The sequence below is a fragment of the Dendronephthya gigantea genome, unplaced genomic scaffold (genome assembly GCF_004324835.1).
Source record: "Dendronephthya gigantea isolate DGI-Jeju-01 unplaced genomic scaffold, DenGig_1.0 000003F, whole genome shotgun sequence".
Lineage (NCBI taxonomy): Eukaryota > Metazoa > Cnidaria > Anthozoa > Malacalcyonacea > Nephtheidae > Dendronephthya > Dendronephthya gigantea.
The window spans coordinates 1,174,396-1,201,488 of NW_021163013.1; the positions used below are offsets into that span (position 1 = coordinate 1,174,396).

At 35.9% G+C, this 27,093-nt stretch overlaps 3 protein-coding genes across 3 annotated transcripts; all 3 read left to right on the plus strand.

Annotated features, from left to right (window-relative positions):
* Positions 1 to 1,127: 1,127 nt before the first annotated feature.
* Positions 1,128 to 9,722, plus strand: LOC114538711 (putative L-amino-acid oxidase YobN). The gene is made up of 7 exons (XM_028559753.1): positions 1,128 to 1,187; positions 4,832 to 5,238; positions 5,486 to 5,647; positions 6,850 to 6,927; positions 7,164 to 7,711; positions 8,565 to 9,061; positions 9,424 to 9,722. The coding sequence occupies exons 2-7, from the start codon at positions 4,836 to 4,838 to the stop codon at positions 9,578 to 9,580; spliced, it is 1,845 nt and encodes a 614-aa protein (XP_028415554.1). The 5' UTR covers positions 1,128 to 1,187; positions 4,832 to 4,835; the 3' UTR covers positions 9,581 to 9,722.
* Positions 9,723 to 19,851: 10,129 nt separating this feature from the next.
* On the plus strand, positions 19,852 to 23,764 carry LOC114541904. The gene is made up of 2 exons (XM_028561703.1): positions 19,852 to 20,023; positions 20,125 to 23,764. Exon 2 carries the CDS (start codon positions 21,021 to 21,023, stop codon positions 22,530 to 22,532), a length of 1,512 nt encoding a protein of 503 aa, XP_028417504.1. The 5' UTR covers positions 19,852 to 20,023; positions 20,125 to 21,020; the 3' UTR covers positions 22,533 to 23,764.
* A 47-nt stretch (positions 23,765 to 23,811) lies between these two features.
* On the plus strand, positions 23,812 to 26,407 carry LOC114541894. Its single transcript, XM_028561694.1, has 2 exons — positions 23,812 to 26,163; positions 26,265 to 26,407. Exon 1 carries the CDS (start codon positions 23,981 to 23,983, stop codon positions 25,670 to 25,672), a length of 1,692 nt encoding a protein of 563 aa, XP_028417495.1. The 5' UTR covers positions 23,812 to 23,980; the 3' UTR covers positions 25,673 to 26,163; positions 26,265 to 26,407.
* Positions 26,408 to 27,093: the final 686 nt, after the last annotated feature.

Here is a 27,093-nt window from a genome sequence, read left to right on the forward strand (position 1 = left end):
TCCAAGAGGGAAGACTAAGCTGCTGTTAAACCTCTTAGAAAATATTCAGTTATTTATACTAATTGCGAATCGCTATGTTCGGTGCAGGCCTTTCAGCTTATAGATTAATTGTACTCCTTAAAAAGTCCCTGCAGTATATAGTTCATGTTTTATTACATATATGGAATATGTATTCTAAAATAACAACATAATATGTGTTATGTACGTAATTTATTTGATTAATCAGCTTATTTTTTATACAAAGATAGTTAGATAGATAAAATTTTCATTGAGTTAAGTGTTTTCGTCGCTGGGGGTTTAAACTTCGCGCGGTCCGTACGGCCTAATACGGCCCGCTCTCGTAGCCAAACAGATGGCAGAAAAGCGTGAAATATGATTTTGTATTTAGAGAGCTTAGAATGCATTTTAACTCCCAATGGGAACAAACTTTATGTTTTAGGTTAATTAATATGATATGCTTCGTATACCTATGAAATATCTTAAGCAACTTCTGTCACATTACTGAAAGCCACTATGCGACTGATTTGAATTTCAAAGGTGTCCGGTTTTTTTTTACCCACCCAGTATAGGTGTCGCTACAGGATGTGGCTGAAATGTAATTAGCATAGGTAGTCAGGCGATGGCGAGTGCAACTCGGGTTAATACTACGAGTGGTGTTTGAAAATTTTGCCATAAATTGGACGAGTCGCCGGTCCAACTTGGCAAAATGTTCAAACATTATGAGTATTGTAAATCCCTAACTGCATCTACAAAGAATATCCCATGAGAATTTGACGTTCATTATTATGGAATGATAAAAGTTTGTCTTAATTTCTGGTTATTTTAGTTTATTCATGACTGTTCAGTTTGATGCGCCGGAATAACTTCCGCTATATTTTATATTAGATTAATCATTAATTGTACTGCGCGTTACATAGTTCATGAAATAACTATACTTCACTCGACCAATCAGCGTCCAGTAAATTTCGTCATGTTAATAATAACCGAAGAAATCATTCAAGCAAACAACGTTCCATGCATATCGTCATACATCGTCGTACATCGTTATATATCGTCATTCATCGTGATACATCGTCATACATATATATCAATGTTGGATTCATTCATATGATTCATTTCAACTTCAATCTTGAAGAAGGTAACTTGAAGAACTGGTGAACCTATATTCGACCGCAGAAAATTTTCAGGTATGCCCTTTTATTTCTCCTGGATAAATTGTGAAACATAGTAATATCTTGCATGAATGTCCTCCATAGCGTATAATACAAGCATCACGAATATCGTCGAATATATATAAGTATGATATGGGCTACATGATGGAACGTGTAGAACAACGGCATGCAGAAACTATAATTTTTATGGCAAAACTTATGTTTCATCATCTTGTTCCATGTCTCAAATTCTCATTTGAATTCGTTGTTATGCCATTTCTTGTAAAACTTCTGAATCAGCTGCTTACAGTTAAGCCCGGATCAAACGAGGACGCAAGTCCATCGCAAATTTTGCTTGTGCTTGCTTGTACCTCGTTTGACCGACTACTTGCGTGGAGTTGTTTATCGTTTGACCATTCTCATGCACACAAATATGCGTCCTTGCTCGATTCGCACTTTTTAATGGGAAGCAATATAAGTTCGGTGCCGCTTATAACTCGCTGTGTATATAAACCAAGCTGAACACTTTTGCAGTAGATAATTTGTGTTTATTACATATATAAGGGTTACCCCATGGTTAAATACGGTAACAATGAGGTTAACACTACATGCAATAAACACGGTAGCTGCTATATGGGGTGTTATAATACTGGGGTGTTGGCCATATACGCGAAATTTACTTGCATGATATCATATACATGCAGCTAATTTATTATACAGAGACAGGTCAAGCTTTTGTTTGAAATGTTTTCGTGCCAGATGAAGGAGCAAGACCGACACTTCTAATGCTTCACTGAATTTCGTTGTCTTCACTCCAGGGGTGTCTGAAAAGAATAAATGCTATGAAATACAGGTTGCATTAAAAACACAACAGCAGTTTCATGAAATATTTTGCTGGGAACACTAGATCTAGAAAGATAATTCCGCAACATGTACAATTCCGCAATTAAGCCTAGAAGACAAGGCATGTTAAATTGCGGATAATGTATATTTTGTCTGGTGTAATGTAATTTGACATATTTTTATGAAAACCTCCCCCAAAAAACTTTCAAATTTACTGTATTTGAAACCAACTCCTTTGTGCATTAATGCAGGAAACTTCGATACCGGAAAAAATGGTTCATGCATCTGACGTTTTGTTTTGCTCTCCTAAAATTGCTCTTTTTGTTTACTTCATTTCTAATGTCGATGTGGCTCAAACCAGGATGATCGCTTCCTATTCAAGATCTGTATTCGACGACTGAGGATTTTTTCTTGTTCTTCCCTCGTGAATTCCGTAATGTATTTATAGCATGGTTCGAGTTTCGTGGCATTATTGGGCATAGAGATAATATCAGTTCGGATGCAGTTTTGACAATGCGTCAATTATTCTATATTACGCACCACGTCCAAACTCACTTTCTTATGACACTTGCGCACTGCTCTCATTTAAGACACTATATAGTAAAATAAAGTCAAATTTAATATAAATAAAATGAATCAAATGCAAACATTTCTATTATATTCGGAATTTAACGGTGGTGGATCTAGTGGCGCGCACAATAAATTGCGCAGCATAATTTTAAATTCAAGACACCTGCTGTATTAACACAAAGCCGACGGTTCATATACACTCTCCCAGCGTGAGCAGCTGTTCAACGTTTAAAACATTATTGCAGTACCGAACACTCAAGGCCTAGGTCGAATGTTGCTTTTCCAATAATTGTGCGGTGATGGTAGTCAATTATAAAAGAAAGCTGTTTTAAATCTGGCTATTCAATAACATGCAGGTAGAACTTCTTTGTTGTCATCTTGCCGCACAAATCCAATACTGATCTTGTGACCTTCGCTCACTGCTGTATCCAGGGTTAGTCAGAATAAATTACTATCTAATTTGCAACAATATAAATATTGGTAGATAATTTTTTAAAATCTTCTATGGAAATGAATAGCAAATCGCGTTGTTATTTAAGGTAATTTGGATTAGGCCAAGTACGTAATTTTATATATTATTCTGACTCACTGAAACTGCTTGGTACTTATCTATACGAACAAGCCTGGGACAAGTCGCAGCTCTCGGAAGCTTTCATCCAATTGTATAATGCTTTTCTATGCTTTCTAAAGAACGAAGCTATATGCTATTAGTTGAAACAGAAATGTATTGTAAAGTTCAGCCAATGAAAATCATTCTTGCGAGGAGCTGCGACACTACCCACAGGCCTTGCCATTGGATGACAGTCAAATTAAACACAATCAGATGTAAGAATTGATTTTCAAAAGAATGAATCATAAACACTGTTCACTGTTGTTACAAAAAACACAAATCACAAAACGTCAATCATATTGAATAGATCTTTACTGCTAAACCTTACACTATCTTTACGTGCAGTTTCATAAAGTAGCTTGTACCATCAAGAGCCGTCCAGCTCATTTTTAAAATTATGGCAGAAGATCGTTAAGTGTATGTTGGGGGGAGGGTATTGATATAAAAAAGCCGTAGCTAGACCGCTTAATTCGCGGATTGTTTTCATTTATTATATACACAACCGCTGGATATAAGCTAATGTGCAATCTGATTGGCTGTCTTCAGGGTGTCTAAAAAAACGCAAATACTTAAATATGCAAGAATATTAATATTGTTCGGGTTTGCGCCATAGTTCAGCTAAAATGACTTTCAGCATTTTAAATGAAGGATTACCGTAATTACTCGAATAAACGCCTCCCTCGAATAAACGCCGCCCTCAAATTAACGCCGCAGGGACAAGCAAAAATATCATTAAACGCCGCCCTCAAATAAACGCCGCAACCTTTTCGTAATTGCGGCGTTTATTCGAAGCATTTATTTATAACCACTGTAAGAAATTCAAGTATCTATCTTTACAAAAAAAGGACAAAATTGAATCTAAAGCAGTCGTGGAAATTTATTTTTCTCAATTTGAATGTTATTAAGTTCAAAGTGGCTATACTTCATAGCTTTGCTGCTTAGCTCTCTCTCCAAAACTTCTGCGATGCGTAATTCCGTGGTAACAGCAGAGAATTTTGCCGTTACCACTAGATTGTATTGGTTAAATTGGCGTTTAAATTACACAATAAATTCAGAGTTGTTACGAGTTTGCAATAAACGCCTCCCTTGAATAAACGCCGCCCTCGAGAGACACCCTGTATTAGACCGATATTTGCTCATAATTATCTGTTTAGTAGAGAACCGTAAACAAAATTGTGGCAAGATTTGGGGGGTTAAGCGAAGATGATATTCAAGTTTTCCTTCATAAAAATACACCAAAGTGCACCGAAAGGACGGTTGTTTCTGCCTTTCTGTAATAAAATGTTCAATACTGGATAATTGTTCAATTATTTTACAAAAAGTCTAATCACTATTGAATGAATTACGAATAAATTTGAAAGTTGTGTTATCAGCACATATAGGACTCGTGTTCGCAGAATAACTGTTAAATATTCATGTTTACACTCATATCATAGCAACAATAGCGTACAAAAGAAATCATTCAGGCATAAGATGAATATATGAATATACACCCCCCCCCACAATTAAGTTTCTAGCTACGGCCTTGAAAACAATCACTTTCAAAAGGAGCTATACAAGTGCTGAATGTGAGTGGATATGTAAATATTAGCCTTCCGCCGTGTATGATTCACTTGCTAATTTTCGATGTAAGGAGTCTATACTTCATTTTTTCTAGTACCATGGCATCAAACTTTCTTTCTGCAAATATGCACCTTTTGAAAGATGTGAAACCGTTCAAGGAAAGAATGAAAGACCAACACCCACCAATCATTCAGCAGAGTAATTATTTAAAAAAGTTCATGCTAAAAATCCTTCATGATAACTTGCACGAAGCCTATATTCACTACGGCGACAAAGAACCTAGCCCAGCCCCTCCAACAACAAAAATGGCGTCGAACCAAACCCCCGTAATTGAATATGACGTCGTTATTGTTGGAGCTGGTATGTCTGGTCTTTCTGCAGCGTATGAGTTGAAGAGGGTAGGGCTAAAAGTGAAAATCCTGGAGCAGACTGAGCGTTATGGTGGAAGAGTTTTCACTTATGGAAAAGATGCAGGCCTTGCACCTGGTCTATTTGGCGAAGGTTAGCCCACTGAAGCAAAATTTCTAGAAATAAATTGCTATAATTACCAACAAACATTAATTTCAAGTTGAATTGTTTCTATACTCTTAGTATTTTCGACCATGCCGTTAAACACAGTTTATTGTTCCTCCTTATTTTCTGTCAAAAAACTGCAGGCCTTTACCTGTATCATAAACGTTTTATTCATATAAATCCTTATAATCTGCGTCACTTTAAATTTTTGATATGCATCCTTTTGAATTTTCAGGCGGAGCGATGAGATTGCCTGATGGTGTTGGCTCGTCTGCCACTAAAACCCATTTCATGACCGATGGGTATATAAATAAATTTAAATTAAAGACGAAAGCGTTTCCAAATTACGATGAAAAAGGCCTTTCCTATATTTACGGGCTGAAGGAGCAATCAAACCGTATGTGATATTATACATCTTAAATAAATGTTTACTCTTACATGCTTTAATACACACTAAATGGAATATTTAATAGCGCAACAATTTTTTTCACTTCTTCCGTTTATTTTGGGCCGCCATGCAGATATCCTTTTAAATATCTTATTTCTTCATTTAACGCTGTGTTAAAGCAAATCTTTATATCTATTTTTTGATCGCATAATAACAAAGTTGAATCTCTTTTTGCATAAATATTTTCCTGACCGGAAGAAGTAATATTTTCTAATATTTTAAAACGAACAGTGGTCCAGAAGCACATTAACCAAAATACTATGTTAAATTTAATGCTAATATTTGTATAATATTATTCACGTTCAGGATTATTGGTTCCTTTTGAAAATTATTGCTTCTACGCTCTGCTAACATGGATATTATATGAACATTGCTCCCGAGCTAACGATCTTTTCCCATCGATAAAATATAGTCCCATCATTATTTCCTATTCCATAATAACCAGCGTAACTCCAGAGTAACTCTATAATTTATATGCTTTAATGCCCAATTTGAATACTAGTTAATTTAATAGCGCAGGGGGCTGAAGGAGCAATCACGGTGTATGTGATATTGTTAAATTCATGAATAATTGAATAGTTTATACGCAACCAAATTTCGTGAATTAGATCACACGCACGCCCTGTATACCTGTACAAATTATCGTTTGAATAGATATGCAAATAAGTTAAAAACATTAGAGGTTGTATCGGAAAAATACAACCACTTGTTTTTGTAACTGATTTGCATATCTATTCAAATCTTATGCATTACAAACTCATATCACATAAATATTATATTCAATACAACACCGGCCACTCGTGTAAACATTACTTAAAGATCTCATGCGCCCTAAATGTTTCGGTAGCGAACTATTACTATTTCTTCCCAACACGCCTCACAGCGCGTCTTTTTTTTCGCTGCTTTTTTTCCTCTAAGTGCAGGATTTGATTTTCTTATTTGAAAAAATCCGCTTTAGTTATGCATAGCATGTTGACCTTGATTTTCCTGCATTAAAACAATTCATATGTATAATTTCTCATATAATGGAATGAGTTAACTTTGTCATTGGCCTGCAGAACAAGGAAATTCTGGCAATTCCCAAAATCGCAACTATTTTCAGCTGTTTTACGATAAACTCTGTAACTGATGTTCTTCAATTTCTTCCTTAGTTTGGGAACGCAACCATTTTGCCACTGTTTGGCCAGATTGGAGAAAAGGGATTAGTGGCATCCACATCAACGATATCGGTATTGTATATGTTTCTGACATAATGTACATCTAAATAAAGTGTTTAATAAGACTACTAAATCGCAACTAGCAATTGCAAGGTTGGAGGCGAAGTTTTTTTTCGGTCCATTTTACAGTTGCATGATGCGGATTGCCTAAGCCTATGTATAGAAAGAGTAAATTCGTTGTTCAAAGTTGAAGAAATCAATTGAAAAAAGTGTAAATTAACTATATATGATTTTAAATATATATTTAGATGATTATTACAAAAAAACAACGGGTGTTGTCACAAATCAATTGATTGCCTGGTTGAAAAATACGACCACCATAGACCAGGAAATCAAAGTGTGGGAGCGTTGGATCAACATTTGGAGCCAGTTTACATTGGAAAGCTTTCTGGAGAGCAGTAAAGAAGTTATTTGTGCTAAATTAACAAATGATGATAAAGATAATTTGGATGTCACGATGCTTGGGAAACTTTTGCCCTGGTCCAACGATGCAGTTCGTGGATACTCTGTATTTACGTATACACAACAGCTGGACCAGTCATTGGTCGAGTATCTTCGCGATCAGCTGGGAAACTGGTGGTCAGCTGATATGCATACCCTAGTGGGTGGCATGCACAGTTTACCAGAAGCTTTCTTCAAGTGCAAAGAACACCCGTTAACCACTAACGATATCGAAATTAAGAAACAAGTTTACAAGATTCGTTATTATTCGTCACCTTCTCAGCCAAACGGCGATTATGTCAAAGTTTACTGCTATGCAAATCCACCGGCAGCAGAAACTCATTACACAGCACGGGTAAGTGATTCAGTGGCCTAGCCAGCCTGACGATTTCGTTCTACTATAAATTTTAAAGCTATTATAAATACTTATTTCTTTAAAATTAATTGATCTCACAGTAGTTGAACACCAAAAATAACAAACGAGACTAAATCTTCAGGCTAGCTACGCTACTGATTTCATTGATTAGGATTACACACATATCACACATTGTGTCAACTGCCACATGCCAAGCAGTTGGGGATGAAATTGGGCATGAAATTGGAAATATTTAGCAGGAAATCAAACACGATAGTGACGTGTAAGTATAACATCATGATTTCACCATGTATTTCCAAAACTCTATATGGAGCCACCGTTAATCTTGTCTAAACTTCGAGAAGTGTTTTTTTCCAATTCTACACGTTTGTAATAATTATTTTACCTAATACTCTGCAGCCTGGAAGCGCGATCACCGGTAATGAAATGTTCGTCTTTCATATATGAAAATAACAATTTTAACCCCAGTGTGACCAGAACTGGTACATCACCTGATCCGCGGTCGGATGTGACCAGACAGTCCCATCTGATTTTAATAATTACCAAATTTAGGGCAGGAGGGGGAAACCAAACAAGAATTAAGAAGTATTGGTTCAAAAACGGCATAAATCATATGATGAAACGCTGAAAATAATATAAGATGGCGCTGTTTCCCTTGAAAACAGCGCAAACTTTTTCGCTTAAGCAATGGAAAAATTCTAAACAGAATTTTTTCCTGTCCCAACTGGGCAAGAAGACAATTTTACTCTGCCGGACACTTCAGCTTTAAAAAACGTAGTTTTAAAACAGATACATGTTGATGTTTTATCATTAGCAATTTCTTGATGTATAGGCTGTTATCCTTACCACTCAAGTCAACATATTGCGGCAAATTACTTTCGAGCCAATTCAACCAACCCAGCAAGACAGGGAGGCCCTCAGAAAGAATCATCAAGCCATTGAAGACATGTTCACAGCACCTTCCACAAAGATTATCCTGCAAACCAAGACCAGATTCTGGGAAGAGGAGAAGTACGGCATCAAAGGTGGCTTTTCAAAGACCAACCTACCCATCGGTCAAATACATTACGTGAAGCCGGATCCTGACTATCTCGCGTCCACCAAGCAAGGAATAATTCTGATTTACACCTGGAAAAATGAAGCACTGCTTTTTGGTTCCCTGACCAAAGAGCAGGCAAAGAAGGAGGCAATTGAGCAAGTTGGAGAAATTCACCCTGAGATCAAAGAAGAAGGAGCAGTTGAAAAATGTATTGTCCATGCTTGGTACAACCAACCCTCTTATCAAGGTGCCTATGGACTCTTGAAGACCACTCAATTCAACAATGTCAGGTGCGTTGTAGTCGTGAAAATATTACATAGGATTAATTCCATGCACATTTCAAGTGGTAAGAATTATTTTATATACTCTGAACATTTCAAGTGGTAAGAATTATTTTATATACTCTGAAAGATCGATCAATAAATTGACGGTTCAATTCAATAAATTTTAAGATTATGTGTCGTATTGTTTTATCCCAGGATTAATTCTCGCCAATAAAGTCAATACTTCGGTTTATATACTTACTGCTCTAACTCAAACGTGTTAAACTACATGATACTGTTTTTGTGAGACAGCATGCTGCCATGGCGAAAAAGCAAACTGAAACGATTTGGCGTCTCCGGCATAACTCTTTTCCTTATAACTTATACAGATATTTGTGGGAACCAATGGGTAATGTGCATTTTGCTGGCGATAACATATCATTTACGGCTGGCTGGATTCAAGGAGCTGTGGAAAGTGGCTTTAAATCCGCTTATCAAGTTTACGCACGTCACATGAAGAGAGTTAAACTGGGAGGGAGATGTTAATTACACGGATTTACTAAAAATAAACGATATTATAGAAAAACTGCATAGCAAATATCATAATAATGGTTGGTAATTATCTGGGTTAAATAAATAGTGATTTCTTGATCAAACTATGTTCTATAAGAAAACGGTAAAACGGTAAAAATAAAGATTTCTTTGGAAAGGATTTGTGTAACAGTTAGGTGAATCGGAGTCTTGCCGGGATCTGGACTAAAGTTATTCGCCATGTAAGTTCAAATAATCGCGACGCCTTGCAGAATTGTGTTGATCCTTACGGGCGCTGACTTGCGCTGCAATGCATCGATTAGGAGGTTGTGGATTTGTTAATACACAATGTGAAATCATCAGTTTAATTGTCGGAAACGATATTGGAGTATTAATTATATTCACATTTTCACTAATAATGCTACAATAACTTAACAAACTTCAACTGCTACTGTTTTTTTATATTCACAAAAAAATGGATTTGCACTGAAAGATTTTCAACACAATGTATAGCCTGAGCACGTTAAAAACAAGTAAAATTTTCAAAACACAATTTACGGAGACATATGGGTAATACGTCGCATTTTGTTCAAGTCGAATGGAATTCAGACAATAGATGAGATGATAGTCAATAAATGAGTTTTGTCGAGTCCAAATCAAATGTATAGTCGGTTATATAGCAGTACTGCATTGGTTCTGATTAATTTGCTACCCGCGTACATTGCAAGTCAAAAGACTATATGAAAAACGACAATTTTTGGGTCGTGTGAACAGACAATATATGACCTAAAAATTGTGATAAACGAAAGACTGCGGGTGAAAGACATCATTTATTCATTACGTTGTATACGATATGTTTCGTGACTCAACAAGACTTCGATGAAATGTAATTAGCATAGGTAGTCATGCAATGGCGAGTACAACTGGACTTAATACTACGATCGAGTGGTGTTTGAAAATTTTGCCAAAATTGGACGTACATCACAAGTGAACTGGATTCGACAAAATTGGAGCGTATGAACATCTTATAACCAAAACCTGAGAAACTTTCCATTAGAATTTTTTTAAAATTAAATTAAGTTAAATTTCCTTCAGGGAAAATTGTGATAAACGGAAAGACCAATATCACGAGGGATAAATAATTTATTCATTACGTGAGTAGGAGGAGCTGATAAGCCTGTATGCTTCCTATACCATAGTGTTTGGTGTCTCTACAGGACGTGGATGAAATGTAATTAGCATAGATAGTCACGACATGGCGAGTACAACTCGAGTTAATATTTCCAAAATGTTTAATGATTACGACTACTGTAAATTCATAACTTCATATATGAACAATGTTCCTGATCCCATTATTATTTTATGTTCATTATCATCATTATATAAAATCGATACGTTTTTAAAACCCTCAGTTGTCGAAATCTTTTAGGACGCAATTTCTAATGCATACATGCATACGTTTCGTCTTATCCCATGTTTCCAATTCTCATTTCGTTGTTATGACGTCATTTCTTGTAAAATTTCTAAATCACCTGCATAACTATATACAGTTAGAATTAAACCAATATAAGTTCAGTGCGCTAATATAGCTATAACTCGCTGTGTAGAAACAAGCACCACCATCATTTAGCTAATTGTGTTATTACATATGAGGGTTACTCCATGGTTAAATATATGTAACAATGAGGTTAACATAATACAAAAGAAACACATTTAAATTCTACAGAGATAGATCAAGCTTTTGAGTGAAATCATGCCTTATGAAAAAATAGCAAAATAAATTCTTTTAAACCCATGATGGAAATCATGGGTTTAAAATCATGAGATGATCATTATTCATGAGATGATATTAACTAGTTCGGATACAGTTTTGACAATGTGTCGCGATATTATTCTATATTGTGTACGACTAGAAGGAACCACGTCACAAACTCACGTTCATATCATACAAACTTACGCATGCACTTCAGTCATAAAACGCACTTCCTCCTTCACATTTGCTGTTGGAAATAGCTTCATGCATGCAGCAACTGCTTCATCTCAATTCAATTTAGAATAAAGTACTATCTAATTTGCTATCATGTTAAAATTACTGAATTTTTATATGAAAATATTCTTTACAAATGAATAACCAATAGCGTTGTTACCAACAGCGTCATTTGAATTTGAAATTTAAAACCAGAATTAAGACTTATACACGGAACAGTTCTGTACTTGGCTTTACGAACGTTTCGTTTTGGGTGATCATCACTGTTTACTATTGTTACGAAAAGCAAATCACAAAACTCGTGGATCATATTACATTTACATAGGTAGATCCTTACAGCTAAATCCGGCACTTTCTTCGCGTGCATGCAGTGTTCTTCATGAAGTAGCTTGTACCATCAATAACAATCAAGCTCGTTTTATAACTCTATTTCGCAGACAATTCGAAGCTTTGCCACTTTTATTAGCTTCAGACAGCTAAAATTTGCCTACCAGAGCGCATTCGCGGTGTCCTAATGTCCTCCTCCATTTTGTAATCAACGATATAATGAATCATTTTTAATTGGTTAACGACGCCTAATTTAACGCAAGATTTTCAGACAAGATTGACTTGATCAATAAAACTGTGCTGCTCTGCCTGAAGCGGTTTAAACCTCTCAATATCTGCAGCAATCGCATTCGGGATAAATTTCATAGACCGGATGTCCATCAGTACGTTGATTAATCTTGATGAAATATAACCTTCCAAGAGGGAAGACTAAGCTGCTGTTGAATCTATATTACATACATTTAATCTTAGAAAATATTCAGGTGTTAACTAAATGCGAATCGCTATGTTCGGTGCAGGCCGTGCAGCTCATAGCTTATACCCAGTAGCGTAGCCAGCCTGACGATTTGTCCCGCTATGCTAATATTTTGGTGTTTATTGACTGTTAAAACAATGAATTTTTAAAGAAATGAATAATTATAATAACACGAAATTTACATAGCGGGACAAAATCGTCAAGCTGGCTACGTCACTGCTGATACCCCTTAAAAAGTCCCTGCAGTACATAGTTCTTGTTTTATTACATTAATTATATGGAATATATATCCTAAAATAACAACATAAAATGTGTTCATATATACAGTATATGTACGTAATTTACTCGATTATTCAGCTTATTTTTATACAAAGATAAATAAAACTTTTATTGAGTTAAATGTTTTCGTTCCATACATGCTAATGAAAGAAAAGCAAATTCAAGTTCGTTTGAACTCATGCATATATAAGTACACGTACCTAGCCAGATTTACCAAACAGTAACCTTGCTAAGCTTTGCAAGTGCGGTGCATGTTGTTTTAAATTTCCCGTAGCTATAACTTAATGCCTGTAAGTGCAGCCGTTCAAGCATCAATTTTTACACAATTAACCTTAATACACACTGCATAGCAGAATCTCTACTGTATACTGTTTGGTGAAATTAATTCCAATTAATTGCTGTCGCTGGGGATTTAAACTTCGCGCGGCCCATACGGCCTAATTATACGTAAAGCCGATATTTTTCGCGCGAAGCGATTTTATTCTTTTGTATTTGAGCAATTTGTTCCAGATGGTTGCAGTTGAGGGCTCTGAAACAAAAGTAAAATGTCGCTTCGCGCGGAAATTAACGCTAGTGGAAAACCGGCTTAATACGGCCCGCTCTCGTAGCGAAACAGATGGCAGAAAAGCGTTAATATAATTTTAAATGTATTATCGAAAACGATAATTATCCTACGTAAATAGGAGCTGAAAAACCTTTATGCTTAATTATATAGGTGTTTCTACAGGATGTGGCTGAAATGTAATTAGTCATACCATACGATGACGAGTGCAACTCGGGCTAATACTAATTAATTATAATATAATTAAACTAATTATATTCATATAAACTAATTATAATATAATTTAACTAATTATATAATAAAATTTTGGCAAAATCTGAAGAGTCGCCGGTCCAACTAGGAAAAATTTTAAACATTAGGTGTATTGTAAATCAAATATATAACTGCGTGTACGAACAATATCCAATGAGTACTTGACGTTCATTATCATAGTATGATAAAAGTTTCATTGCCTTAACTTCTGGTTATCTTTAGTTCATTGAGGACTGTTCAGTTTGATGCGAATAACTTCCGCTATATTTTATTTTTGGAATAATTGTACTGCGCGTTACGTAGTTCATGAAATAACTATACTTCACTCGACCAGTAAATACTTCACTCGACCAGTAAATTTCATCATGCTAATAATAACCGAAGAAATCATTCAAGCATATCGTCATACATCGTCGTACATCGTTATATATCGTCATACATCGTCGTACATATATATCGTCATTCATCGTGATACATCGTCATACACATATATATATATATATATATATATATATATATATATATATATATATATATATATATATATATATATATATATATATATATCAATGTTCGATTCATTCATATGATTCATTTCAACTTCAATCTTGAAGAAGGTTACTTGAAGAACTGGTGAACCTATATTCGACCGCAGAAAATTTTCAGGTATGCGTTTTTATTTCTCCTGGATAAATTGTGAAACATAGTAATATCTTGCATGAATGTCCTCTATAGCGTATAACACAAGCATCACGAATATCGAATATATATAAATTTATGATATGGGCTACGTGATGGAATGTGTAGAACAACGGCATGAAGAAATTAATTTTAATGGCGAAATTTATGTTTCATCATCTTGACACAAATATGTGTCCTTGTTTGATTCGCACTTTATAACGGGAAGCAATATAAGTTCGGCGCTCTTCCCTATTTACGAATCGACACATCCTGTTTACGGATTGTAAACGAACAGTCCATTCGATACCAATGGTACGGATCGACAAGCTTATCAGAGGCCTATCCTTGACACATCTTCCCTATATTTACGAATCGACACAGTCTGTTTACGGATCGTAAACGAACAGTTCATTGGATACCAATGGTACGGATCGACAAGATTTACTTGGCACATTTACAAATGGACACAGTCTGTTTGGGGATACAGCTGCTTACGCCTTAGACACATGCTAGTTTCCATGCCTCATGTTCTAGTCGAAAAAATGCGTTTACGAGTCGACATAGTCTATTTACGGATCGTAAACTAAGAGTCTATTCGATACCAATGGTGCGAATGGTTGCTTACTTCTAACGAATAGAAATGCCTAAACCACTTTACCATCCGTATAAAAAAATTTACGAAACGAGCGACCCGTATGCTTGCAACAGTATTGGACAACCATCCTATGTTCCTGTTCAACGTACAGAGAACAAACACAAAAATCATGCAGCCGAAAATTTAAAAAAGCAAAGTAAAAAGCAAATTCGGAATAAACTGCGGGACATTTTGCAAGTCAAAATCTGAATAAAAAATATAGTATAAAAAATACGAGTCAAAAGATGACTTTTAAATAAAGTCGAAATTTTACAGTCTCAACCTGCGTGTTGTTTCATTCATATAATTATTTTCGCTCTCAAGATGTCCTGTTTATTCGGAATTTGCCAGTTTTTGAATAAACACAAGGTAGCCAAATAGATTACTTGTGAAGTTCTGCTTCATTATTCCATTCTACTTCCTGGTTTTCATTTAATCGTTATAATAAATTATAATATAATATATGTGTGGACATGTCAAGGTGGCTGATGTGAATATTTCAATACGCGGGTGACCTGTTTGAGTGCTAAATAAAAACAAATTCACATCCGGATTATTTCTCAGAGGTTTTTTCTTAAGAGAAACTCTTAAGAGAATTAATTATCTTAAAGTAAAAATTATCGTAACGAGCTAAAGCTATATTTGATAATTATGTGCATATAAATCATATTCAATATTCCTATATCTGGCACTGAAAGCAGAATGAATATTCATCCTCTCCAATTATCCCGCTCATTTCAGCCCCGTTAGCTTGTCCAAGCTCGTTGGCGTTTTGTCTCTACTTTTAGGGCTTACGTGGTGCACATGGAGAGGACGGGTTTAATGGACCAAAGGTCAGCTGAAAAAATAAATGAAATTTTCTAAAAATATATATGCCACCTAAAGGGTTTTGTTTCCATATGTGCATTGCAATGTAATGTATATGTTTATATAATATATTAATATATATAGTCAGCCCTAAATATATATTTGATAAATTGTTATAATAATTCGGTAATATGAAAAGGTAATATATTTGCGGGTAATTCAAAAAGATGGGAAATGATGTATTTTACCTGCTCTGTTTATAGAATATATCCACGAGATATTGCATGCACCACGCCCATCGTTTTCTTCTGCGTAGCCTGGTAACGAGGCGCTCGTAGAGGGTACTTTTAAACTGATGGATGCGATTTTCTTAGTTCTTTTACCATCCAAGCATAATCAGTACAGCGTATCCAGCCTGACAATTATCCCGTTATGCTAATATTTTGGTGTTTATTGATTGTAGAAACAATAAATTTCTAAAGACATGAATAATTTTAATAACATAACAAGTATCGTGCTTTTCCTGACCTACGAAAAGCACAACGAGATTAGAGTATATATATATACTAGTTTATTGTTTCTGCATGTAGTATTTCAGTGTACGTCCCTAAACATGTAAACCTGTTGTCCGGGGTATATTGCCCAATTTGGCGCCTCCCTACACCACCCTCCTTCCCTGGTTTGCGGTCCTGGTTCTGCACAAGTGTCCAGGAAACAAAGTTCAAGGCTAAAACGAGTAACCCTTGTATTAAAGGCATATTCAATATCACGCATTTTTATAGGGTGTACGTGGTGAACCGGGAGAAACGGGAAATGATGGTGAAGTTGTAAGCTAGAATACGAATCCTTACATTCGCATTAAGTATATAATTTCGTACCGCCAACGCAGTGAACTATATTCGTATTGAACTACCAGACAATTGTCGCTCTATGTTTATGGGGCGCGCGCGAGGTTAATGATCGCTCGACAAATAAAATGCACCGACAAAAAATGCAAGACAATTGCACTGATCCACAATATACAGCTTCAAATTGCATGGCTTCAGAGACGGTAAATCTTATATAATTGTTATATAACAGATAATTCCTATAGTGATTATTTCAGTCCGAATACAAACTAGTATTCAACTTTGAAGAGGCAAACCTTTTTTAATATGTTTACCGCGGTTTCACTTGATAACGTTACTTAAATCTAGGTGACTAATTTTTTTCATGTGGCCTTTTAACGTGACGTGCAGAAGATCCGATCTTTTAAGTTTTTAACAACAAGGACTTCCAAAAAAGGACTTTAATTCTTGAAAACCTGGAGATAATTTTATTACAGCTTTCTCCTTCTTTAGAGTTTTACAAAAAGCTAACTTGCTCTTAAGTTGTAGATCTTGTGTGCATGAATTGTTTCACAACACCTGAACAAAAAGTTCATTTCAATGCATTTTTAGGGCGAACCAGGACCTGATGGACTTACACGCGAAGAGGTTAGGCATTTGCATTGGTGTTCTTGTGCAGAAAGTAAACATTTAGTTTTTTTTTATGTCTCTTCAAATTCACGAAAGAAGAAGAAGATAAAACAAAAGATAGAACTTGAAAGACCTTTAACTCCTGTCTGCCTTGGACGCAGCAGTAGAAGAACCTTACTGAAACAAAAAATGTAGCAGATTAGAGAATTTCATACAACATTTATTATAACATTTCATAATCATCCTACCACGTATTTTAGACAGAGCTAATCACGAATGCGTTGATCCATTCATTAAATGACTACCAAGTTAAAGAAAATGGTTACTACAATGACATCTATCACGTGACATCACGTGATTTGACTGATGGCAGATCAGACACGGGTGGTTGGGGAAGTGAAACGGCAAAGATTGGGAACTATCTTCAAGCTACTTATGTTCGTCCGGTGTTTGTCACATCTGTCACAGTGGCAGGAGGCTTTATACCATCTTGGCGTCATAACGTCAGACAAGGATATGGAAATTTAAACCTTGAATACTCGACTGATGGAAAAAACTGGGCAATGGTAATAATAATAACATTGACATTAACAATGTTGGCGCAGAACTTAATAACACAATGCACGAGTGCACCCTGCCTCATACAGGTCGCCCAAGACAACCCAGCAGCAACATGAACGAACATGACTTGTTCACGCAACGGGCAGCATCATCGCTTGAATTTTATATCAATGTATACCCTATTAACATTTACCAATTAAAGTGGTTGTATGACACTTGTTTAAAACTTTTCCGCTTTAGTGTGCCACTTTTCCTTCGCCAGTGATGGAGAAGTTGGTGACAGTTAATTTCGATCCTTTGGTAGCTCAATATTGGCGCCTGATATTAACAGAAGATAAATGGGTTGGAACAACTGAGTTTGCGTTGAAACCTTTGTTGAAAATATGAACTTTGGGATTGCGTTTGAATCAGTGTTTTTTTTTAAATGATTTCAATGTTAGTCGTAGCTATATATTATAGAATACTCCATCTATACAGGGTAAATAAAAAAAGAAAACCTTTATAAATTAAACTTTTGTTATAATTTAAATGATCCGTCACTACGCCGAGCCCTTGGATGCGTAAGATATTGTCAGCTTTGTGCATAATCATATTGCATATCTTTTTATCACAAGCACAAAGCCTTTCTGCGTCAAGAAATTTCCATTTAATCTTTACGATCGCTTCAGTGATTACGATTGCTGAAAAAATTTACGTGCGACCGTAGCCATTAAACGGAAATCAATTAGCTAGCGATCCCAGCGACCACGACGATCGCAATGATCGTAAAGATCGCGTGATCGCGGAGATAGAAAACGTTCTATCTCAGCGATCATGATCGTTACGATCATATAATGATTGAATGGGAACGTAATCATGGGAACCAGCCTTAAAAGCAAAATTCTGCACAATAATGCGTGGCAAAGAAAGGTTTTTATCGTCCAGACTTATATCGAGACGTAAAAAATACGTACACACAAGCAGACACGTTTTGAGTAAGGTTCTTGATCGAAATTCATCAGTCAAAAGCACAACCTTGAACAACACCGGTGCGAAATTAATGAGCAGTATTAATTCGTGGCATGCACTTGTGGGCTTCGAAAATTGATGAGGCATTTAATTTATAACAATAGTTTGATTTATAAGGACTTCTTTTTTTATACACCCTGTATATAGCACTGGCACTTAAATAATCCTATTAACGGAGATAAAAAGTCGTATCATTCAGATTGAGATTAAATGGGTATAAAATAAAAGATGGCATGCAAATTAAATTGTGCCGGTGAAACTAATGGAATTGATTTCCGGTAGGCATATAAATAACAACCCTAAGGCCCGGCGCACACGTGAGCAATTAGCTGAGCAAATGACTACGCGTGCCGTTATCTTAGCTGATTACTCACGTGTGCGGACGGTTTTTGCTGCGAAATATGACACGCGTGATCGTGAGGAAAATTTCTATCGTGTTTGATTTTTTGTCCACGCGTGGAAAAAATCTCAACGTTTGCGGATGTTTTTCAGCTAAATGCTGAGCACTGAATATGCATTAGCCAATAAGAATATTTATTATATGACTAGTGTTTGTTTTGTAAATCCTGCAATTTGATTGGCTGCTGACAAGGCGGGATTTTCCCATATTGCCCACGGGCAATACGCTCAATTTTTATTGACCAGATGTAATGGAAATGAATTATTATTCGTGTTTATGGTTTTCCCAAATTAGGTCATATAATAAATAACTTACTGACTTCGATTGTTCGGTCTGTACGGTAAAATATCAAACCTCGGTCGTGCCGTACTGACCTCGCTATCGCTCGGTCAATACGGCACGACCTCGGTTTGATATTTTACCGTACAGACCTCACTCTCAGTCAGTAAGTTCTTAGTATTTTCCTCACGTGGCAATGAAAATATGGCAGCTGAAGCTATTGCAGAAGAAAAGTTGGTCGAGTTGTGCCTCCAATCATGCTTAGAACTTATTTAAAAGAATTTACATCCAAGCGGTGATATCGCCTGAATGACCCTGGATCTTCACCCTCTAGTTCTCGAAGAAGATTGGCATAAACACAATGTCCTCGGCGTTTCTGTAACCATGGTTTGGTCCATGTTAGTAGGTATTTGTATGTCAATATTACCATTAGACTAATGTTGATTTTAAAGATTCGTTTTCTATGTACTATGTTTTGTGATACAGTTCAGTTTATATACGTTAACCTTGACTTTATCGTCCTCATATCATATGTGAACATGTCATTGACATACAAATAATTTCCATACATCAATTTTCATATTATCGAGTTACTCAAAGTGTTTTGCCCAAGATTACAATAATAATGACTTATAGAAATTATGCATGTATTGTTGAATTATGTAAATTACGCCTATATAAACCAAAAAACAACCACGCCTAGTTAGATTCAAATGAACTTCATCGAAGGAACTAGGAGTAACTATAAAGTAAGTTATATTTTAACGTGTATATTATATTTGTATTTCAAGCTCAATTTCTTGTATCTATAACAATTTTGATACTTATATGTAATTTATTTTCTATTTAGTTTGACTATATGTGTATATATGTATAATAAACATCACGAAATCGTATAGTACAAGTAAATGCTCCTGGTTAGCCGAAGTTGTTCTGGCTCCGGATAAAACCGCCAATACGTGCCAAACAGTCAAATTTATATCTGGAGAAGTAATCTGATAACAGTAGAAGAAGAACGGAAGACTACTAGAGAGTCAAGCTCACGAAATCGTAAGATACGCTATATCGGCAACACAGCCTCAGACGTAAAGCTTATCTGGACTGATTGAAAGCATCTCCTAGCAGTATTATCGAAAACATTCTTCCTACATACAGAGGAACTATTAATGAAGGTAGGAGAAAACCAGTTTATTAATATACGTACAAAAGTACTGTAGAAGATCAAAAGTATGGTCAACCAAGCAAAGTTCGAACAATTTGAAGGAATGCGTAATTAGACATTTCACTTACAAGCATTCAAATCACAAAATTTACATAAACGATAAACAAGGATATTAACGGATTAAGTAAAGAAATGCCGCCTAAGATAGACGTGTCGTTGTTATCAGCAGAGCGGGACAATATGGTTAATTCCCTATATATGAATTATTTGAAGAATTTCAAGTACTTTACACGGTGGAAGCGGAATTTTCAACGTTAGAAAATGTGTACAAACGAATTGAAACGAAATATAGACTCGTGAGACAACAACAAGAAGTAATTATTGATAAAATAGTAGAAGGCAAAGTAAGCGATTCCGGTGAAGCGGAAAATTTACTCGAAAGTAATAAGAAAATTGGTGCTCAAATAAAGACTAACTATTTAAATTGTACTAAAAGTTTCGCTGAATATCAAAAGAGGTGCTCTTTGAATAAGTCAGAAGATAAACCAGACAGTATTGCGACTTTGACATTCGCTGTAACCAAAATGGCAGAGGCGCTTACTTCAACAAAAATCGATAAAACAAATTCTTTAGAAAAACTCTCAGTCCCGGTATGGGACGGCAAACGAAAATCTTATTTGACATGGAAACATGAATTTAAACATTGGATGGAAAAATGTAGACAAGACGAAGAAGAGCAGTTAAAGAGATTTTGCAAAGCTTTACCAAAATATTCTTTTTGGACCGACCAAGTAAAATATTGCAAATCGGTAGAAAAAGCATTTGAAATTCTAGATAAAGAATTTGCAGACAAAAGAAAACTTATAGATGATTTATTAAACGAAATAATCTCCTATAAGCAAGTAAAAGGCGATTCAGCCTCACTTTCACGTTATGCTACTAAAATTATGAGCTTTACAAATGACATGGAAGAAAACGGATGCCCGGTAACAGATTCAAACGAAGCTCCATTTATTATGTCACAATTTCTGTCTAAATTAGAGTCAAAAGATAACGCTGACTTCGGTCGTGATATGATTCGGGAAGAAAAAGAAGAAAATATAACAAATCTTATTGAATGGTTATATAGAGAAGCAAATTTAAGATCGAGAGGAAAGCGGTTTAATGCTAATGATAGTAGTAATCAATCTATTAGTCATAAACCAACAAAAATTAACGCTGTTAACAGTTCCTATAATAAGAAAATTGAAAGTGCTCCTAAAAATAACTCCGAAAATAGTAACAATGCGAAAACTAAACAGACTGAAGAGGAGTCATGCCCATTAAATTGTCAAAGCGACCATTACCTCTCGGAATGTCCTGTTTATCAAAATTTAAGCGTTAATGAACGATGGGAAGTTGTTAAGCAGAATAATCGCTGTCGAAAATGTCTAATGACCCATCACACAAATACGTGTAAAAAAGCAGACGGGACAACATGCAAACAATGTACTAAACCTCATCATTATTCATTGCACAATTATCGAAGAAATCCCGAATCCGTGAAGTTAAATCAACACTTTAATCCATTGACATCTGAAATTAATATAGAAAGGTCACCAAAATCTACACTAGAGACACAAAATGGCAATGTTCAAGAGAACAACAAAATAAAAGGAATATGTCCTGTACAAAAAATTAGAGTAAGAAATAAAGATGGAGAATTTGTTGAGATTTTGGCAATGATAGATAGTGGACCTAACGTAAGTTTGATGTCGAAAGCTACAGTAAAACGACTTGGTTTAGAAGGACCTGAACTTCACATGACTATGAACTTAGCTGGAGGTAAACAAAAGTCTGAAAAGTCACGACAAATCGAAATATCTGTGGCACCAATTAATGATGATCAAATAATAAAAACTTTGCATGTACTTACCGTTCAGAAACCCTGTAGTGCCGCAAAGACCATATCAAAAACTGCGGTAAAAAATTATCCTCATTTAGAGAGTATCGTTGACAAATTACACCTCAATGGTGGATTGATCGATTTACTAATTGGTACAGATTTCCCGGCAGCCTTTATTGACGTTCATATTAAACAAAGTGAGCTGGGCTGACCAATCGCTAAACGAAATTGCTTTGGTTGGTATGTTCTCGGTGTCGTCGACAGCGAAAACAATGACAACGTGTCAAGAACGGTTTCAGTCGAAGTTGGTACCATAAGTGCAGAAGAAGATATAAAGAAGTTGCTTACTCAGGATCTACTTAGTGTAAAACCTACCAGAATGTGTACATGTACGGACGAAATGTCGAAAGAGAATAAGTTCATTAAGTCCCTGGCAAACTCAACGAAGATAATCGATGGACGAGTTGAAGTCAAGATGCCATGGAAAGAAAGTCGACCACCACGTCAAAGCAACTACAACATCGCCTATCGAAGAATGCTTTCATCCGAGAAAACATTTAAAAATAAAAAGTGCTTCAAAGAAATCGAAACAGAAGTACAGAAGTTAATAGAACAAGCCTTCGTCGTTGAAGTGCCAATTGATCAAGTCGACCACAGTAAACCTGAATGGTACCTCCCGATGCAGGCAGTATTTACACCGGAACGTTCAACTAAGATACGTTTAGTTTTCGACGCTTCCGCAAAAGGTCCAGACAACAAATCCCTAAACGATTATCTAGAAAAAGGTCCAAACTATATTAATAATATTCAAGATGTCTTGTTGGGTGGAGATGGGACCATGTTGGATACTGCGGCGACTTACGTAAGATGTTTAATCAAATTAGGATACATCCCGAAGACCAGATATACCACCGATTCTTGTTTCGACGAAATGAAGACGAAGATCCTAAGATTTTTCAATGGCTACGGTTAAATTTTGGAGACAAACCCGCACCGGACATTGCTACAGGATCTATTAAGGTATTAGCTAAAGCCTGCCAAGAAGATTTATCCGAAGCCTCCAGACAACTGCAAGACAACGTTTATGTTGATGATATCGGTGGCTCAGCCCCAACTCCCGAAAAAACCCAAAAGATTATTACGGATATCGACACCATCCTAAACACGGGGAATTTCCAGGTCAAATCGTGGAATTCTAATCACAAGGAAGTTGACAAGTCAAAAGAAAAATGCACTACCTTCCTCGGATATAAGTGGAATAAAGAAATTGATGTATTCACATTCAAGAAAGAGCTCGATATTAGACCAGAGAAAACATTCACTAAACGAAGATGTCTATCCCTTGTATCGCAACTTTGGGATCCTCTCGGACTGGTCTTGCCTGTGATGATAAAGTTTAGAGTGGATCTCCAAGATCTATCGGCATCAGGCTTTTCGTGGGATGAAGACCTACCAGATGCTGTCCAAAATAAATGGATCGACAATTTCCAAGTATTGAACGAAATCCCTAATATACAATTTAATCGAAAGCTCAAGCCAGATAATGCAGTCGACAAGCCCGAAATACACGGATTCTGCGACGCAGGAGAATTAGCGTATGGAGCAGTAATTTTCCTTAAATGGAAATGTGAAGACGGTAGTTACAGTTTTATTCCCATTATGGTCAAGGCATTCGTGGCTCCGCTTAGAAAAAAGTTTATTCCAAGATTAGAATTACTTGGATGTCTAGTTCTAACCCGTATTTACGCAGCATGTGTTCAAGCGTTGAAATTCGCTAATGCAAAAGATTGGAATTATGTACTCTGGACTGATTCACAAACCGTCCTCTCTTGGATCAAGACACCGGCAAGGAAATTCAAACCGTTTGTATCAGTAAGAGTGGCTGAAATTCAAGAAAGTGTAAATGTTGGAAATTTCAGATATGTTAAATCGAAAGACAATCCTGCAGACGCTCTTAGTAAAGGCATTTCCATACACGAATTGAATAATTGGATGGCTGGTCCACAATTCTTAATTGGTTCCGAGGTAATTGATAATTCAAGGCAAGACCCAAGCGAAAGCAACGAAGAAACGGACGTTGAATATAAGAGTAAATTCAAGAGCGAATTGAGAGAAAGTGAAGAAACAACGAGTGAAAGTTGTAATACCGTTGAAGTCCTAAACGATGCTTTATTCAAACGATTACTAGATAATTGTTCATCATTTTCTAAAATACGAAGAACGATGGCCTACGTTCTCCGATTTATTCGCATTTTGCGAAACAAAGTCAAAGAAACAAATCCTATTTCTTGGAATGAACTGAAAGTAGCAGAAAATCTGTTGTTTAAGTGGTGTCAACAAGAAGTGGATATTAGAAAATTCCCTATCCAAAAATTAAAGCCGAATTTCGATGAAGAAGGCTTATTGCGTGCACATGGGAGATTAGAGAATATTCGATCACTTCCGCAAGAAATGTGCAAACCAATTGTCCTTCCACGCGATCATCCTCTAGTTGTTCTGCTATTACGCCATTTACACGAACAAAAATGTCATTGTGGATATAAAAGCCTTGTACACGAAGCACGAAAGAAGTATTGGATTATTGGAATACGGAACGCCGCAAAGAAACTCACGAACAAATGTATCACGTGCAAGAAATTACGAAGCAAACCACTGGAACAGATAGAGGGACAACTCCGAAGTCTTCGCGTAGCTATGGGATTACCCGCGTTTACAATTACAGCCATGGATATGTTCGGTCCAATTCAGATTAGGATGAATCGTAAAACATGTAAAGAAGCGCAAGTAATAATTTTCACGTGTATGACAATGAGAGCCATACACTTGGAACTTGTGATGGATAGAAGCACCGAGACATTTCTAATGGCATTTAGAAGATTTGCCTGTACTTATGGACATCCTAATGTCTGTTGGTCTGACCGTGGTACAAATTTCGTGGGAGCCAAAGCTTACCTTAAAGAAGTTACGTCAAGTTGGGATACTTCCAAAATCCAAAAGGTTCTTGCAGAAGAATTCAGTTGTGATTTTAGATGGGAATTTAACATCCCAAAGGCAAGTCATCAAAATGGAGTGTTAGAAAGCCTGATCAAATCAGTACGTCATGCAATGAATGCGACATGTAAAAATCAAGCACATACTGAAGAGCAATGGCATACCATCCTAAAGGAAATTACTTACCTGGTCAATAGTCGACCGTTATACCCAAGCTCGGAAGATATATTTAATGATCCTCCAATTACACCCAATGACCTTATTATTGGCCAACATAATTCATTACCAATCCCAGAAGAAGAAAGCCAAGTCAATCCAAGGAATCAAGGAAGATTCACGAATTTTGGAAAGCCTGGATGAAGTATTTTGCGCCAAATTTATTGCCAAGAAATAAATGGTTTCATAGAAGAGAAAATTTGAAGGCCGGAGATTTGGTTTTGGAACTTGATTCAACACCAAGAATGCAATGGAAAATGGCAATCGTTGTTAATACTTATCGTGGAAAAGACAACATGGTAAGAAAAGTCCAAATTAAAACGGCAAAAGGATGTTATGAACGTCCAATTCATAAACTTTGTTTAATTGCCACGAAAGAAGAAATAGAACGATAAATTAAACTTATAGTTAGACAATTTACTAAATAACATTTTAGAAGAAATCAACAAAAAAAAAGTTAGTCATCACCTCCTAACTGGAGGGGGGTGTTTTGCCCAAGATTACAATAATAATGACTTATAGAAATTATGCATGTATTGTTGAATTATGTAAATTACGCCTATATAAACCAAAAAACAACCACGCCTAGTTAGATTCAAATGAACTTCATCGAAGGAACTAGGAGTAACTATAAAGTAAGTTATATTTTAACGTGTATATTATATTTTTATTTCAAGCTCAATTTCTTGTATCTATAACAATTTTGATACTTATATGTAATTTATTTTCTATTTAGTTTGACTATATGTGTATATATGTATAATAAACATCACGAAATCGTATAGTACAAGTAAATGCTCCTGGTTAGCCGAAGTTGTTCTGGCTCCGGATAAAACCGCCAATACGTGCAAAACACAAAGTGTACTTGCATGGAATATGAGGTGGAATATCGGTTACAAATTTTGTGCGATGAGCAGATGAGTACCTGCTCGTAACTGCTCATGAGCAGATGCTAATCTGCTCAATGAGATATTTCATACCCACTTGAAATTTTTTTGATAAAATGAAAATGTAAAGAAAATTTCAGACATGGATTAACGATTTTAACATTTATTTGTCTTGCAATTAGTTACAGCAATAAATAATAATTTCCCCTTCTAATTATCATCATCGTCATAATTTTCACTGTCTTTATTTTCCTCGTCATCTTCAATCTCGTGGTCGCTTAAAAGCCTTTTAATAAGAAACTTTCTCTTATCAACTGCAGCTTCTATTGCTTCTTCTGGGTGAAAATCATAATTTTGAATAAACGCATCTTTCGTATGCATTATTTTCCTATGTACCAGTACATCTTTCTTTAGTTGTCTTATTCACAAAAGGCGCTCTAAATAGATATTTTCTAATTCTTTCTGGAGTCTAGGTATAATACTCAAGTAAGCTTTCTCTTTTGCAGATTGCTCGTCGAAACCTCTGTTTATGAGGCGTTCTTTCATTTCCTCGAAAGCTGTGTTACTTCTTTGTTTTGCTTCTTCTATTAGTGGTATCCAGGGATCCATTTCTTCTCCAGTCGAACTTCGTGACTGCTGAGTAGAAGTTGTTGAGACATCGTCACGGAAATCTCTTTC